General features: G+C 44.8%; 1 protein-coding gene across 3 annotated transcripts in view; it reads left to right on the top strand.

Moving 5' to 3' along the window:
• The window catches only part of JADE1 (jade family PHD finger 1), an 89411-nt gene that overhangs the window by 14522 nt on the left and 56251 nt on the right, over nt 1-18638 (top strand). For all 3 annotated transcript variants that reach the window (XM_075348675.1, XM_075348686.1, XM_075348697.1), the window contains exon 2: nt 8687-8763. In XM_075348675.1, the coding sequence (XP_075204790.1) occupies nt 8712-8763 (52 nt within the window). In that variant the 5' untranslated portion in view covers nt 8687-8711. The remainder of the gene's footprint in view (nt 1-8686; nt 8764-18638) is intronic.

Here is an 18638-nt window from a genome sequence, read left to right as displayed (position 1 = left end):
ATTTTAGTAAACGCCAGAACGTTACTTGGCTGGCTGTATTTTACCATCTGTAAACTTTCGTGGAGAAGGAATATTGCAATGGGGTTGTGTTTCAGGGGTAATCTAGGCCTTTTCATTCCATTAAAGAGACATACTGTATTTGAGTGCGTCAGCAAACCAAGCCTTATTGTACTAATGTATGCTTCCAACTTTGTGGGAATAGTTTGGGGAAGACTATTTTTGTTCCCCAGGGCACAAGGGTTTATAGTAGCTTAGTTTGGTGGGTTTGTGGAAGCAATTTTTTTGTGCTAGTCCTGAACAAAACCCGATGGAACCCTTATTAGGCCCAGTGCCCATGCTGTGTAGTTTTGACGCGTATTTTCAGAAATCTGCAGCAAAATCTGCATGTCCATTGTGAAGCCAGCAAAGTCTACGAGAATTCAGAAGTGCTGTGCCCACGTTGCTTACTTTTCCCTTGCGTATTTGGTGCAGAAAAAAATAAATCTGCACCAAATATGCAATAGAAAAATACTCAATGTGGGCACAGCACTTCTGAATTCTCATAGACTTTGCTGGCTTCACAATGGACATGCAGATTTCTGAAGATCTGCGTCAAAATCCGCAGCGTGGGAACTGATCTTGTAAGCCAGGCTGTCTCGTCTAACCTCAGTGTCTGACCCCACAAATGCTCTCCTGGATAAATGGGCAAAAATTCCCCCAGACAAACTCAAAAATCTCGTGGAAAGCCTTCCCAGGAGAGCTGCAAAAGGTCAACCAACATTTTCCTACTGCTACTGACTTTTGAGTGGTATGTCCTGATGTCCCACTACTGTTGTCCATGTAGTGTATGTCCTACAGCTCCAGGACCAGCTGATGGGAATGTGAGGATGTGTCATCATTAGAAAGCACATCTGTGATAACATTTCCTCCGCGCTCTGCCTGTGCAGTGTTATGTTCTGCTGTCAGCTTGTGGTCCTGATCTTAGAAAGCAATACTTGTAGTGCGAGCGTTCAGCTGCATCATCATTTCCTCTGTGCACCTTGTAATGTTGTCTGGTTACTCCATTCCCCGAGGCTGTATATTCTCTATACCGACTTCAGCTTAAGGGGCAGAAATTCACCAATTGCAGTTCCACAGGTTTATGTCCTATAGGTTGTGCCGGTATGCATTTACAGTAATTGGTCTGTAGCTTTGTACTTATGTGAGAGAAATCATTAAGAACCCCCTCCCCATCCGAAAATAATTCAGTAGAGAGTTAGTCACACTCCCCAGTGAGTCTAGCGCTAGCTGTGCTATATAATAATACACCGGAGTTATTCGCATTGAGTCATAGGCTGTAAGCGCATAAGGAATGACCTATGACACTTATGCAGGGACCCTACTGTGAATTAAGGATTTCCCGGTTTGCATTATTCGGAGGTTGTATGGCAATGCACTTGGGGAAGAACCTAGGTTCTCCGTTAATTTGCATGTGTATATAATAAATGTATACATATGTATATACATGCAGTACATCACAAAAGTGAGTACACACCTCCCATTTTTGTAAATGTTTTATTTTCATGGGACAGCACTGATAGTGTGACACTTTGATAAAATGTAGCTTGTATTATAGTGTAACCTTGGTGTGCCCTCTAAGGCTGCTTTCACACATCCGGTTTTTCCTGTGCGGCACAATACGGCGCTTTGCAGAAAAAACGCAACCTTTTTTTTTTTTTGCCGCCGGTTGCGTTTTTTTTTTGCATAGACTTACATTAGTGCCGTATTGTGCCTAATGCGGCACTGCCGATGCGGCACGATTTGCAATGCATGCCTATGGATGCCGCATGCGGCGTCCTGCAGCAAAAACCGCATCCGGCCGCCGCATGCGTTTTTTCCCACTGCGCATGCTCAGTAGCGTGCCGCAACCGGCAAAAACCGGACGGGCCGCATGTAAAAAACGTATGCAAAGGATGCGGTATTGTCGCCGCATCCGTTGCATAGGTTTTAGAGCCGGATTGGCCGGCTCTGCTAAAACCGGAGGTGTGAAAGCAGCCTCAATAACTCAACACAGCCATTAATGTCAAAACCACTGGCAACAAAAGTTAGTACACCCCTAAGTGAAAATGGCCATATACGTTCTCAAAGTGTCAATATTGTGGCCACTACTATTTTCAAACAGTGCCCTAAATTCAATACCCAGGAGTTTACAAGAACAAAAAAATGTGTGAAGAACTATGGTGGGCACAACAGGCAGGGAAGTAGTTGTCAACTACTTACCTGTTAGTGCTTAGGCACTTTTTTTTTTTATAGTCCCAGATATAACCGTTATATCTTGGGCAATGAGTTAACAAGAGCTTCACAGAAGCCACCAGAATCCTCTTCCATCCTCAATTACAACATCAATGGTGATGTTGAATGTTAGAGCTGGTGAATGTTAGAGACTTTGTGCTCCCCAACTTCTATTTGAGGGTGCCCCACAGATTCTCAATAAGGTTTAGGTCTGGAGATCTGTGGCCAGTCCAGCACCTTTACCCTCAGTTTCTTTAGAAAGACAGTGGTCGTCTTGACGTTGTTTTGGGGGTCATTATCATGTTAGGATACTGCCCAGCCGCCCAGTTTCTAAAAGAATAGGATTATGCTGTGCTTCAGTCATAGTACATGTTGGTAGTCATGGTTCTCACAAGAACTGTAGCCCCCCACGGCCGGCAGCCCTCATTCAGCCCCAAACCGTGACACTTCTACCACCATGCTTGACTGTAGGTAAGATACACTTGTCTTTGTACTGCTTACCACCACACACACTTGACACCATCTCAACCACGTAAGTTTATTTTGGTCTTATCAGACCACAGGACATGGTTACAGTAATCCATGTCCTTAGTCTTTGTCTTCTGTGGGTTTTCTTGTACATCATCTTTAGAAGGGGCTTCCTTCTGTGATGATAGCTATACAGACCAATTTGATGCAGTATGCGGCGTATTGTCAGAGCCCTGACAGGCTGACCCCACTCCACCCCCCCACCCTTGTAACCTCTACAACAATCCTGGCACAAACTCATACCTGTATTTTGAAAAGACAACCTCTGGATATGACGCTGAGCATGTGCACTCAACCCAACCCCTTTGGCCAAACCTTGGCACGGCCTGTTTTGAGTGGAACCTGTCTTGTTAAACCACTGTATGGTCTTGGCCACTGTGCTGTAACTCAGTTTCAGGGTGTGGTTCATCTTATAGCCTAGGCTTTATGTAGAACAACAATTCTTTTTTTTTTTTTTTTTTTTTTTTTTTTTTTCTGATCCTTGGAGAATTTTTTGCTACGTTGAACTTCCAGTGACCAGTATAAGAAAAAGAAAAATACGGACCTTCTTAAAGAATCCCGCATCCGTGGTAAAAAAAAACGCACCAAAACCGCAGCGAAATCTGCATGCGGTTTTACCACGGATTTTCCGCAAGTTGGTGCCTGCGGATTTTTACCATTATCTATGGGAAAAACCGCAGGTACCTGCGGAAAAGAAGTGACATGCTCATTAATTCTGAAGTGGAAAATCTGTGGGTAAGGGTGCTTTCACACTTGCGTTCAGCGGAGTCTGTCACTATGGAGAATAGCGCAGTCCGTTAACGCACTGCGCTATTCTCCATAGACTTGTATGGATGACGCACTGTAACGCAAGTGTCAGCGTTGCATCCGCCGGATGACGCTGCGTCGGGTGGAAGGAACGCAGCATGTAACGTTTTTTTGAGCAGCGGAATCCTTTGGATTCCACTGCGCATGCTCTCTCTGGCTCCCTGCACCCGTAACCAGGGTACACATCGGGTAACCAAGGAACCCTGGTTACGGGTGCCGGGAGCCTGACACTTCCCCGCTCGGCTCCGCCCCCTCCCGCACTCCATATGTATACTCACACTCACTCACCTGTCCCCCAGCGATGCAGTCCCCGCGGCACTGACGTCCTCAGCCGTGGCCCCACTCGGCTCCACCCACTTCGCACTCTGCCCCCCGCCCCCCATACACATTGTCGGCAACCGAACGATCAGCTGATCGGCCGGCTACTGTTAGCGATCAGCTGATCGTTCACAATAGTCTGCCGACGGTAAAACTGTACAAAACTCAAAACGGATTGCGTTGTTTTGCAGCATCCGTTGCATCCGTTGTGCCACTATATGCAACACATCCGTTGAATCCGTCACACAGCGCAATGCAACGGATACCGTTCAACGCAAGTGTGAAACTAGCCTAAATCTGCGGGTATAAAAAAAAATGCAGAGTGCGCACAGCATTTTTTTAAAACCCATAGGATTTGCAGGGGAATGACTGCAGCAATGTTAGACACATTTTCTGCAGCAAATCCGCTGTAAATCCGCAGTGTGCGCACAGGGCCTAATGTAACACACCTTCTCCCCATTCACACCTGAGACCTTTCAACACTGATGAGTCATATGACGTTGGGAGGGAAAATGGCTAATTGGGCACAATGTGGGCATTTTAACTTAAGGGTGTACTCACTTTTGTTGCCAGCAGTTTAGACAATAATGGCTCTGTTATGAGTTATACAAGTGTCGTTTCTTCAGTGTTGTTCCATGAAAAGATATCGCAAAATATTTCCAAATATGTGAGGGGTGTACTCACTTTTGTGATATAATGTATGTATAATATAGATCTGTCTAACAGTAAACATCATCAGGATGTGTTAATGTACTGTTGTTTGTGATCTGTTTGCTTCTACATCTATTAGCTAATTTCTGGAGACTGTTGTGTCCCAATCCAGTCCTGAAGAAATCCCAGCAGGTCAGGCATTGAGGATTTCATTAAAGCTGGTGTCTAGACAGGCAGTGACTGTTCATGTTGTCGTCTAGTCAGATCCTCCTCGATCTGTTATTCCTGCCATTGATACAGCTGGATCTACCCTTATTAACTCATTTGTATTTCTTATTTCTAGCCATCTACCTGTAGTTAGCTGATTAGAGGTCAGCACTTTTGGCTCAGTTCAACATTTGAGCTTTTATTTTTAAGGCCCTTTTTTTATCTTCAGGTATTCGCTGACGTTTATTGTGCCAAATTCATTATAATGGCGGACACGTTTCATGAATTTAATTCAGTAAAAACAAAAAGTTGTTTTCTTTCCGATCATTAACTATTTTGCATATATATATTTGAGGTTTTTAAAAAGTCACGATTGAAGAGACGAAAATAAATCAACTCACACAAAAAAGACAAACAGCCGAGCACACATAACCTAGTATAATGAATTGGGTGGAAACAAAAAGGCTCAAAACACATAACCAGACAGAAAACAGGGGCAACGGCAATGTGAAATCAGGCCTCTGGGTGGACCTGTCCATTGTAAAGCACATTCAACTGTGATCTATGCCTAAACATTGGAGAAATGACAAATGCAGTTCTGTAATTCGTTAATAGGGGATTAAGGCTGGTTTCACATCCGAGTTTTTCAGCCGCACTGCCAGATCCGGCACAAGTACAGTACAGTGCACAGACAGTGCGGCAAGCCCCGGTCACGTGCTATCACATGCTCCGGTCACATGACCGCATGTGCCCGGAGCTTGCCAATGAACTGTATTGAACTGTACTACACTTATGCCGCATCTGGCAGTGCGGCAGGAAAACGCTGATGTGCAACTAGCGTAAGGCCTGTGTAATATTTCACAAGGTTAATTACTTTTTTTTTTTTAACTCAATAATTAAAACTGTCATTGACAAAAAAAAGTCACCTTTTTGTTTTAAAAATTATTATTTTTATTTTTTTAAATGGGAAAATGAGTCTGTCTGTCTACATGGTTATTCCTAATTAGAGTGCGTGCCCACAACCAGTGTTAGTAGCGTTTTGGACACTGCTTGTTTTCGCTGAGTTGTACAGTACAAGCACAAAGGATGGGATTTCTAGAAATCTCCTGCCCACTGTGCTTCTTTCTCCTGCATCGTAAACTGTCTTGTGGCGCAGCTTCCCAAGCCACAGCATGTCATTTTATTCTTGCGGAGATGCGAGTGTTGTCAGCGAGAGAACCCAGCGAAAATCCGCTGCACCCAGGACCCTGATCGTGGGCACGGACAGCGTGTTCCCCTGCTCAGACCGTTAGCATTTCTGCAAGAGGAATGATGCTACATCTAGAACACATAGTGTCCAGATCATTTGCCCGTACCCTAAGTGTAGGTACACTCACTCTTCAGGTAGTCAGGTTCTGTTCACACCTGTGTTGGACCCTCCATCACTGATCTGGGAATACATAGCGGACCAAATCGCACTGCTTGCTACTTTATTTATTGCGGTAAAAGTACCGGTATGGAAGGAAACCCATTGAATGTACAGAATTGGTACTGCTTGGAGTTAGACAAGAAAAAAAGGTTTGCATGGCTTTGGACCAGCGGCTATGCCGGTAGTCCATTAAAGAATGTACGTCTGGAACACCAATGGTGTGAACAGGGTGCAAGACTCAAAAATATACAACCAAACAATAGGATAAAGAGTTGCACACCTTTAACCATGTATAGGGGAATAATGAAAAGCAGAACTGCTATGGCAATACTAGACCGAAAAATACAATGGACTATATGAAAAAAGTGAAAAACATGAAAATGGTATCTGCATAACTGCTATGAATAATAGGAATGAGAGATATTTAGCCATTGTATTGATCAATGCAAAGGAGCCCCAAAACCAAACGCCAAGGTAATCTCTATTTTTGGGGTCCCTAACCTATGTGTAACCTCACCTGCAGTTAATAACTAATTTAACTGCAGGTGAGGTTACACATAGGTTAGGGACCCCAAAAATGGCTAAATAGCTCTCATTCCTATTATTCATAGCAGTTATGCAGATACCATTTTCACGATTTTCACTTTTTTCAGATGGTCCATTGTATTTTTCAGTCTAGTATTCCCATAGCAGTTCTGCTTTTCATTCTTCCCCTATACTGTACATTGTGACTGGTGTGCAACTGTTTATCCTATTGTTATGCCGGTAGTCAGTGTCTGCCAGATTAGAGCACTGTGCACTAATGACATGTAAAGGAATTTTGTTTCTGTACTTAAAAAAAAAAAAAAAAATTAAAAAAAAAAAAAATGTATGTATAATATATAATGAAGAAAAAAAAGTTACAATGCAAAAAAGTATAGGAAAAAAAATCTAGATTTTATTGTTTACTCCTCTTACCCTGCCCTAAGTGAGCACAATCCCTGTAGAGAAGACAAACCAGGAGTGCTGCAGCCTGTGATTGCTGCTCTGTACTTCTCCTTTGATAACTACTTTGCATGCTGTATAAGAAATGCAAATGCCCCTACAGGCAAAACATGTCAGTTTAGTCAACCAATGTGAAAATGCAGATAGTTATTTCTAAAGAGAACGTAATCCATTTACATTTCGAGGCTTCCATCAGCGTCCTCCCTCCTCAACGCTCACATGGTTTTCCCAGACTGCGGACACATGCACAGAGCAAATGAATGCAAGAGAATGACTGCCGCTTCTCCCCAGAAATGATGATTGGAACCACCTGAATTCCAGATTATTGGGTGCAGAAATGCGCTATTGGAGCTTATTAGAGGAGTTAGGCCAATTGTGGCATGAGAAGAGTTAATGGGCACCTCGGACTCGCCAGTAATTTCAATAAAGTGTAACCTTGGTCTTGAGATCATTGGGGTTGACACATGTTCTGGTTAGTTAAGGCCCTGTCACACACAGAGATAAATCTGCGGCAGATCTGTGGTTGCAGTGAAATTGTGGACAATCAGTGACAGGTTTGTGGCTGTGTACAAATGGAACAATATGTCCATGATTTCACTGCAACCACAGATCTGCCAAAGATTTATCTCTGTGTGTGACGGGGATTTCGCCATGTGTCTCAGTTTTAAGGCCGAATAGCAGGTTTTGTAGAAAGTATAGCTAATTCAGCCTGGAATTATCCCAATCGTGGACAACTATATCAACTAAAGAGCTCAACACAAAGGGGACAGTTCTTTGGGGGTGCAGAAGAGATGGTTTAACCCCTTGCTGCAGTAGGGTGTACAATTATGTCCCATAGCAGCTCCCTGACTTTGATTCGGGCTCACAAGACGAGCCAGCGTCTTCTCCAACAGGTGATCATCTGCAGCAGCCACACGTGGAGTAGAGCTCAACAAGCTGCTGTTACTCGTTGAATAATGCTATGAATCAAAGATGGCTGAGGGGTCTGATGAAGATCTTTGTGCCTGTCATGATAGTACTCCTATGAACGTCAACATCTGGCTGGTGTTCATAGGAGATGGGTAGTACTGAAGTACTGCTAGCACAAGCAAATCCAGTGGAAAAAATGTATTATAAAATATGAAAAAATATACAAAAGTTGAAATTTCCCTCAAAACTACAACCCATCCTTCATAAAATAATGTGGATGGGAAATAAATAAAGTTATGGCTCTTGGAAGAAGGAGAGAAAAAAGTGAAACCTGTAAATAGCCTTCTCAGGAAAGGGTAGTATGATGAGCTAAGTGATTTTCATCCAAATCCCTACCTATTTAGTGCTATAATGTAAACTAATTTCTATAATCTGAAATACTGCATTGCTTCACCGCTGCTGACTTCCCACTCGGTGGATTCTTGAGGGGCTCCTGCCATAATCGGGGCTACTCGCGATTAATGGTATGTTTATGGGACAGACTTGTTAGTTGGTGGCGGTTGCTCACCTATATCCTTTTTGATGCAATTGGTTGACATTGTCTTTTTTTTCCTTCACTTGCAGGTTGCCTGTTGTATCTCTACAAACCATGAAACGCTCACGCCTGCCGAGCAGCAGTGATGATTCTGATGACAATGCCAGTAAGTTGTCACATTTTTATAATTATATGTGTTTATCCAACAAGAAGTTCCTGGAAGCTATGTGGACATGGTTTATTATATCGAGTCATTATGGTCGTTCTGACAGTTATACATAGCAAACGATTAGGATGACGTTTGGTTGGTTGCTATAAACAACTGCTCCACTTTGTTCTGGTTTTTAATAAATCTCCCCTCGGTTCTCTGTACTGCCGGACCTGGATACATCCATTCATCACGTGCAGAACCTCTTCTTGTCACCAATGAAGGGCCACAAAGCTCTGCTGGAAACTGGAAGTAGAGCGGGTGGTCTGTACTCACTCACCGAGAGTGGCGAGGGGTGCGTAGGAATTAAAGATCAGTGCCGGTTCACGTGTAACCGATTCTTCTTCACAGACTTTACTGCCAACTGGTCTGACAGTACAATGAGAATTCTGCCATCTCACCGGAGAAAGAAGATGGCGCTGTAAAGGAGCATACACATAACATGCACAATTCACACTTCACGATCTATGACTTATTGGAAACTGCTTCAAAGTCCTCGTCAAACAGCTCTGTGTGAACATACACTTGAGGTGCTCTCACATTGAAAAATTTTGCTGCATTGAACAACCATCAATCAGATATTGACCTGTCGGCGGTCGATTAATAGCCTATTTATACAGGCAGATCGCACTTCAGATGAAGTATCGATAATAGTGCACATAGGCGGCTGTTGTGCTGCCGAGAAGGATGATCTTTTGTGCAAACCAAGATCATTTCACCTGACGAACGAGCGTTTGTTTTTTATATATTCGTGTGTATATATATATATATATATATATATATATATATATATATATATATATATATATATATATATATATATATATATAATATTATATGTGTATATATTATATGTGGGTATATATATATATATATATATATATATATATATATATATGTAGTTCACGCTCTAAACATACCGTGTCATGTACTAATTACAGAAGGTGTTGTGGTTTCACATACTAATCCTCGTATGTATGGACTGGAGCTCACTGGGTCCATACGTCACCCGTCCTCGCTCCACGCGGCAGTATGTACTGTGTCTGACGAGGCCCTGTACCTCTGGATACAAGCTCTTCTGCCATTTGTGAGGATTAGTGTTGCTAGCGCTTATTTTGGCAGCATGGCTGTGCTCATTGTTTGCTCACCTGTCATGATTTGGCGTTAGTCCTGACAGTAGCATGTGGATAGGCACAGGTGTCCATGCTGCAGCCTCCAGCACTGCTAATAACATCACATATACGAGACCGGGAAGTGTCACTCTTAGTATAGACTTTTCATATACCGCATATTGTATTCTTTGTAACAAAAGTGCCCCTATAGTAAATAAGTGATAAATGATAATGATCATGAACAGGGCAGCAGCAATGGTGTTGTTTTCTTGGGCCTCATTTAGAAGACAAAGATTTGTCTCATACACAAATCTGAGCTCTATCAATGCCTTGGATCCGATTTCACCAGTGAAAAATGCAGCGTCCAAGCTAAGGCTATGTTCACATTTCCGTTTTGCATCAGTCACATGCGTTGTTTGACGCATGGGACTGATGCGTTGTACAACGTGTGACAAGAGATGCATGGAATTGTTCACAAAGAACGGATTCCGTTGGTGCAATGATTTGAGTGTAAAACCTGCGTGGGGGTTGGGGGGGGGGAGAAAGAGGAACTGGTTATTATGATTTCGGACGTTCTGCTCAGTAAAACGTGACTGATTCCTGCACTGGAATCCGTCACGTGACGCAGGATAACGGAATCCTGCACCATAGACTTACATTATGCCTCCTGACGGATTCCAACGAAATCCTGCGGGGTGCGTTTTTCGCCGCAACAAAAAACGTTGCATGCTGCGTCCCTCCCACCCGATGGTTAGTCAGTAAACGAATGTTGAGCTGCGCGGCGGATGCAGTGCAGGGTCATCAGTCCCAATCCGCCGCTTATACAAGTCTATGGGAATCAACGGAATCTGCCAAACGGATTGCGTTATCGATGCGGCGGATTGTGACTCATCCTAAACAACGGAAATGTGGATATAGCTTTACAGTTCCAGCAAAGCAAAGTGGATGGGATTTATGGAAATCTCATGAACACTGTGTATTTCGGATCCGCAACATGGCAACGTCTCCTGCAGGCTCGCTGAGTTTTATCTGCAGGTTAGGCTGCTTTCACACATCCGGTTTTAGCAGTGCGGCTCAATCCGGCTCTAAAACCTATGCAACGGATGCGGTGAAAAAAACGCATCCTATGCATAAGTTTTTACATGCGGCCCATCCGGTTTTTAACGGTTGCGGCACGCTACTGAGCATGCGCAGTGCAAAAAAAACGCATGCGGCGGCCGGATGCGGTGTTTGCCGCTTCCGGCGTCCATAGGCATGCATTGGAAAAAGCGCCGCATCGGCCGGATGCAGTTTTTTTTCGCCGGACAAAAAAACGTGCCAGGCAACGTTCCATTCGGCCGCCGCATGGGCTAAATATGCCGCATCCGGCAAAAACCGGACCAAACGCAAGGCCATGCGGCACAATCCAGCACTAATGAAAGTCTATGCGGAAAAAACGCAACCGGCGGCAAAAAAAACTGTTGCGTTATTTCTGCAAAGAGCCGGATTGTGCCGCACAGCAAAAACCGGATGTGTGAAAGCAGCCTTATCCCATTGACTGAAATTAGATGCAGAATATCTACAGGTAAAATAAAAATGCTTGTGTGTTTGTGCAGCTGAAATGCATTAAAACGTATATCAATAAGGTTTTGTCAAAGCCAAATAATAGGAAGAATCAAAAACAAAGCAGCTTTATTTCAAACGTGACATACCAACAAGAGACAAAAAATACGGCCTCAAAAATGTGATAAAAACGCAAGTAACCTAATTACCAAGAAGTGACGGCACAGCCATCCGGTAAGGAAAACGTCTTAGTTTAGTCAATCATTATTTAACACTAATGGATCCATCAAAACAAAATAGTTAAAATGGATTTCTGGCAGTAATTCCCTTAGTCATAAGATTTACTGCCAGAAACGCGTCAGGTTTGACTTTTGTTTACATGGATCCACTATTCAAACATTAAGTTTTAATTACCGGATGGTTGTGCCGTGTGACTTCCTCTTCACTGCTTGGCTTTGCTGGGCTCCATCAGCTGGAATTGGCACCCCCTGGAGGCAAGCTCCACAGTGATTAGGGCTAGCATGGAGGGTCTCCCCATCCCCCAACCTAACTTACATAATAGGGGCAGATATTCTGCAACTTCAGTAACTCATCCTGGGAACGTGGCCTAACGCCAACAGCTTTGCTACAGATTTTACAACAATCTGCATGGAAAGCACATGTTGCTGATTTCACTTTATGCATTTTGTGATGTAATGGATGCTGTGGGTGTCAGGACCTGCAGTGCAGGACAGTTTACACAAGAACATTTTTGCAACATGTTTAATTTGCTGGCTCCGAATTTACGTCCCATTGATGCATCCGATTTTTACATGTGATCTATATGGGTTTTTTTTTTTTTTAAAAGGCTATGTTCACATTCAACTTTTTTTGCAGTGGTTTTTTTATGCAAATTAGAAACTGCATTTTACAGTTCCAGCAGAATCTATGAGATCTGGAGCATGTCCATTCTGTGTTTCTACATTTTTTTTTTCATCCAGAGAAAGCAATAAGTGCAAAAAAAACCCCAAAACAAGCAGTGTTTTTACTGCAGAAAAAAAGTCTCCTGCTTGTGAACATAGCCTAAAGGCCGCTTTACACGCTACGACATCGCTAAAGCGATCTCATTGGGGTCACGGAATTTGTGACGCACATCCGGTCGTTTTAGCGATGTCGTTGCGTGTGACACCTATGAGCGATTTTGCATCGTCGCAAAAAACGTGCAAAATCGCTCATCGGTGACATGGGGGTCCATTCTCGAATATCGTTCCTGCGGCAGCACACATCGCTTTGTGTGACACCGCATGAACAAAGAACCTCTCCTTACCTGCCTCCCAGCCACAATGCGGAAGGAGGTGGGCGGGATGTTACGTCCTGCTCATCTCCGCCCCTCCGCTTCTATTGGGCAGCTGCTTAGTGACGTCAGTGTGACGCCGCACGGACCGCCCCATTAGAATGGAGGCGGTTCGCCGGTCACAGCGACGTCGCTAGGCAGGTAAGTAGTGTGACGGGTCTGGGCGATGTTGTGCGGCACGGGCAGCGATTTGCCCATGTCGCACAACCGATGGGGGCGGGTACCCACACTAGCTATATCGGTACCAATATCGCAGCGTGTAAAGCAGCCTTTAGTGTAGAACATGTGCCCGTTACCGTCCTGTGATTTGTGGACTGAACTCGCCATTTCTGATGAGCCCTCAGTATTCCTTAGGGCTGCTTCTCACTTGCAAGTTTCTCGCAGTAGAGCAATGCAAGAAAATCTCGCATTGGAATCGGACACATGTTAGTGAATGATTCAGCTCTCATCTGCGATTTTTTTTTTTTCTCAGTCCAAATCGGACTGAGAAAAAAATCGCAGCATGCTGCTTTTTTGCGAGTTTCTACTGCCAGTCTCTCCAATGCAAGTCTATGGGAGAGTGTAAATAATCGGATGTCACGGGACGGGCACTCACACCATCCTAGTCCTAGTGACATGCGATTTTCTAAATACATTTCTCGCATGTTTCCTAAAACACTGGAAACGAGCGATGTCTCACAATGTCTGTCAATCACTATTCTCTGTCAGTCGGTCTCTCCCTCTCGGTCTCTATTCTCTCTCTGTCGGTCCGTCACTATCTCTGTCCCTCTCTCACAGTCTGTCGGTCATTTTCCCCTCCTCTCTCATACTCACCGTTCCCCGATCTCCGGCGCGGCGCTGCATGGCTTTCTCACTGCTGCGGCGGCTTTTACTATTATGAAAAAGCTGGCCGCTCATTACACAATCTCGTATTCCCTCCTTTCCCCGCCCACAGGCGCCTATGATTGGTTGCAGTGAGACACGCCCCCACGCTGAGTGACAGGTGTCTCACTGCAACCAATCAGAGCAGCCGGTGGGCGGGTCTATACTGTGCAGTGAAATAAATAATTAAATAATTAAAAAAAAACGGCGTGCGGTCCCCCCCCAATTTTAATACCAGCCAGATACAGCCATACGGCTGAAGGCTGGTATTCTCAGGATAGGGAGCTCCACGGTATGGGGAGCCCCCCAGTCTAACAATATCAGTCAGCAGCCGCCCAGAATTGCCGCATACATTATATGCGACAGTTCTGGGACTGTACCCGGCTCTTCCCGATTTGCCCTGGTGCATTGGCAAATCGGGGTAATAAGGAGTTAATGGCAGCCCATAGCTGCCACTAAATCCTAGATTAATCATGTCAGGCGTCTCCCCGAGATACCTTCCATGATTAATCTGTAAATTACAGTAAATAAACACACACACACCTGAAAAAATCATTTATTAGAAATAAAAAACACAAATTCCCTCGTTACCAATTTAATAAGCCCCAAAAAGCCCTCCATGTCCGGCGTAATCCACGGACCTCCAGCGTCGCTTCCAGCTTTGCTGCATGGAGGTGACCGGAGCTGCAGCAGACACCGCCGCTCCTGTCACCTCCACGCAGCAACTGAGGTGAGTAGCGCGATCTGCTGAGGTGTCACTGAGGTTAATCGCGGCCACCGCTGGATCCAGTGACAGCGGGTAACCTCAGTGACAGCTCAGCTGATCGCGATATTCACCTCAGTTGCTGCGTGGAGGTGACAGAAGCGGCGGTGTCTGCTGCAGCTCCTGTCACCTTCATGCTGGAAGCAACCGTGGAGGGATTTTTGGGGCTTATTAAATTGTAATGAGTAATGAGGGAATTTGTTTGTGTTTTTTTATTTCTAATAAATGATTTTTTCGTGTGTGTGTGTGTGTGTGTGTGTGTGTTTATTTACTGTAACTTACAGATTAATCATGGAGGGTGTCTCATAGACGCCTGACATGATTAATCTAGGAGTTTTTGGCAGCTATGGGCTGCCATTAACTCCTTATTACCCCGATTTGCCAACGCACCAGGGTAAATCGGGAAGAGTCGGGTACAGTCCCAGAACTGTCGCATCTAATGTATGCGGCAATTCTGGGCGGCTGCTGACTGATATTGTTAGGCTGGGGGGCTCCCCATAACGTGGAGCTTCCCATCCTGAGAATACCAGCCTTCAGCCGTATGGCTTTATCTGGCTGGTATTAAAATTGGGGGGGACCGCACGCCATTTTTTTAAATTTATTTATTTCACTGCACAGTATAGACCCGCCCACCGGCTGCTGTGATTGATTGCAGTGAGACACCTGTCACTCAGCGTGGAGGTGTGTCTCACGGCAACCAATCATAGGCGCCTGTGGGCGGGGAAAGCAGGGAATATGAGATTGTTTAATGAGCGGCCAGCTTTTTCAAAATAGTAAAAGCCGCCGCAGCAGTGTGAACGCCGTGCAGCGCCGCGCCGGGGATCGGTGAGTATGAGAGAGGGCTGCTAACTTCAGTCACTCAGGAGATTAGCGGTCACCGGTGAGTCCTTCACGGGTGACCGCTAATCAGGGCGCGGCACAGACAGAGCCGCAGCATGACAATGAAGTCGGGTGAAGTTCACCCGAGTTCATTCTGATTGTGCGTCTCTGTCTGCTGTCATCTGCCATTAAGCTCTGCTGCATGGCTGTCTGTGTCTGCTGTCAGCGGCCATGTAGCAGCGCTGAATGGCAGATGACATAGTAAAAAATACGCATTACACACGCATTACACACGCTAGTAAAATCATTAATTTATTCAGAAAAAGCATCACACTTGCGTTGCACTCGGACCTAACGTGAACTAAAATCAGCCGAGTTTTTTTCAGCCCAGTCGGACTGATTTTACTCGCATAGATGTGTTTCCACCCTTATAATATAACTGGAGCTTCTTATCCTCCCACCCTTCATTGTGCAGTTCCTCTATGTGGCCTCATTCACACATCTGGAGGGTTTTTTGCATACTGGACCATTTTTAGCTGTGTGCTGGAGGAGATTTGCATTCATTTTTGGTCCATGTGTCTATTTTTTCCCATAAATGTGACATCCATTTTTCTCATATGCAAAACAAAATCTAAGCGTCTCCTTCCCATTAAACTATAAAAAGCAGACTGCACTCAGATGACATCCGTGTGCTGCTAGCTTGTTATTTTTCCTAAACCGACTGATTTGAATGGGTGAATTTGATCCGTGACTCACAGCTTATCCAGACAGGTCTCCTTTTTGGTCACAGACATGTTAACAGCCCCTTACAGCATAATGGGTACATGCTCGATCAGTGTCTGAATGACGCCTTAATCCTTCTATAAATGTCGACCAATACAAGAACCGGTCCAGGAGTCGGAATTTCTTACACTGGAGGGGGATTTTCTTTTCTCTTACATATGTGGCATGCAGTGTTGTTGGGATATATATATTAAGAATTGAAATTGAGTAATAAAAAAAAAGTATATAGAAAGTACTACTATTTGCTACCATTCCCCTTTTCAGGAGGGGCGAGTGCCTGCAGTCTGTGGCTCTCCAGTCCGGGCTGAAAGTGACCTGCTTGTGAGGGACACAGCTTACCGACAATGAAAATAGTGATACCCATTTGTCAATTCAGTCATATATTTCCAGGAGGAATAATAGAGCAACAGCACAATGCGGATTTGGAGGAAAAGATGCTTTAGAATTGTAGGGAATACTAAACTTGTCTAAGCGGTCACGGTAATAACCTGACAGCCCTCCTTGGCATATTGTTAGAGGAGAAGAAGAGAGTAGGATCAGTACCGTATTTTTCGCACTTTAAGACGCACTGGACCATAAGACGCACCCTGATTTTAGAGGAGGAAAATAGGAAAATAAAATTTTAAGCAAAAAGTGTGGTCATGACACACTGTTATGGGGTGAGGATCTGCTGCTGACACTGTTATGGGAGTAATGTCCCTAAATTCTCTACTAAGGTACCCCATCCTGGAAATGATCCTCCTGCCTTGTATATGATCCCCATCCTTGTGTATATGTCCCCCATCCTGCTAAATACCCCCATCCTGCTAAATACCCCCATCTTGGTAGACGGCCTGCATCCTGTGCAACACAAAACAATAAACGTTTATACTCACCTTTCCTCACTCCAGCAGCATCGCTCGTCTTTCTGTCTGTGCCAGCAGCAGCGCCGCTGACCTGTGTGGAACCGGTCACCATTCCCTGCAGCATCGCAATATTCTCCTGTCTGCCTGCTCGCTGAACTGTGTGGAGCCATGTGCACAGCGATGACGTCATCCCTGTGCTCACCGCTCTCTACACAGATCAGCGAGCCGGCAGACAGGAGGACATCGCGATGCTGCAAGGAACGGTGAGTATAACGTACTTATTCACTCCCCCCGCGGTGGTGATGATGCGTGGGGGCAGTGAATATAGCCACATATGATCACTCCAGGCTAGTTGCCAGGCATGATCACGCGGGTCGGCTGCTAATTATGCGCGCACCCCTCGCCCATCATCTTGCCCACCTGTCAGCGCCGGCTTCAGCGCTGAGAGATGATGGGCAGGAGGATGTATGCATATGAAATTAGCGGGCCCTAGTGGTTACGGTAGGCACAGCCATGCCCTACATTCAGACTATAAGACGCACCCTCCACTTTTACCCAACATTTGGGGGAAAAAAGTGCGTCTTTATAGTCCGAAAAATACGGTAACTGAAGCCAAATATCTCCAAGCTATAGTACGACATTAAACAGCTAGATAAGGAATAGGTATAGCAGTGCGAGAAATGGTAATGCTGAGGCGGCACGGTGCTTAAGCAGGACTGCGGACTACTCTGTACCTGGCCGGTGACGAGGGTTTATGTGGTCTCCTGTACTTAGTAACAAGTAGTATTGTATTCCCGGGTGAGCTCTATTATTGGGGGAATAAAGACGTTTGCATACGACTGAAGACCCAGTGTGTTAATACCGGTACAATATCCACCTATGGCAATGCCTGGCACTAATGAATGGCACTACCACACTGTGATGACCTCTGTTTCCAGCATGATTAGCAGTGGTGGTGTGTCATGGTAGGCACAGGCAGGGTACGGGACCCTTACATACGTTTTCATAGCAGACAGATCAGCCAGTAAATGCAGAGTAGGGGAACACAGCTGTGAACCATCCTATGTAACAGGCTGTCAAGTGAAGTCATTGAAACCATACGACTCAGATAATTTTCCACTACAGGCCTTTAAAACGTGCGGCTTGTCATGATCTCAGTCTGTGGCATTCCCTGGTCATTGTGTGGACGGCAGCGATCTTGCATAGCTCCGTCCGAGCGATTCACAGGGGACATACGTTATACAATGTCTTCACATGTCTTGCATCTTAGGCTTCTAATATCAAGTAAATATATAAAACGTGTTACCATAAAACACATCACAAAACTGTTGGGGCAATGTGGATTCTAACATGCTCTTTGTTTTTCTTTATGCACACAAAGGGACCCTGTCACTCAATTCGTAGGCAGCAAGGATCGGAGCCGGTCTCCTAAATTACCAAAGCATTTCAGAGAAAACCTAGTTTAAAAATCTGTCCGGGGAACATAGGAATAGACTTTACTAGTGTGGCACTGCTGTAGAAGATTGATGCGGTAGGACTCTTTATATGTACGCACTCGGGAGAGACCTGTCAATCAGCTGGAGCCAAGCTCTTCCAACCATGTCTACATTGAGCGTTGTAGTGTTAAGAGTAAAACATACCTGGCTCTGATTCATGCTGTCTGAATCAAGTGACAAGTTTCCTTTTAACCCCTTCAGCCCCCGGGCACTTTCCGTTTTTGCGTTTTTGTTTTTTGCTCCCCTTCTTCCGGGAGCCGTAACTTTATTTTTCCGTCA

Source organism: Anomaloglossus baeobatrachus, chromosome 1 (assembly GCF_048569485.1).
Source record: "Anomaloglossus baeobatrachus isolate aAnoBae1 chromosome 1, aAnoBae1.hap1, whole genome shotgun sequence".
Taxonomy (NCBI): Eukaryota; Metazoa; Chordata; class Amphibia; order Anura; family Aromobatidae; genus Anomaloglossus; species Anomaloglossus baeobatrachus.
Note: the sequence above shows the minus strand (reverse complement) of the source record. Positions and strands in the feature narration are given on the sequence as shown.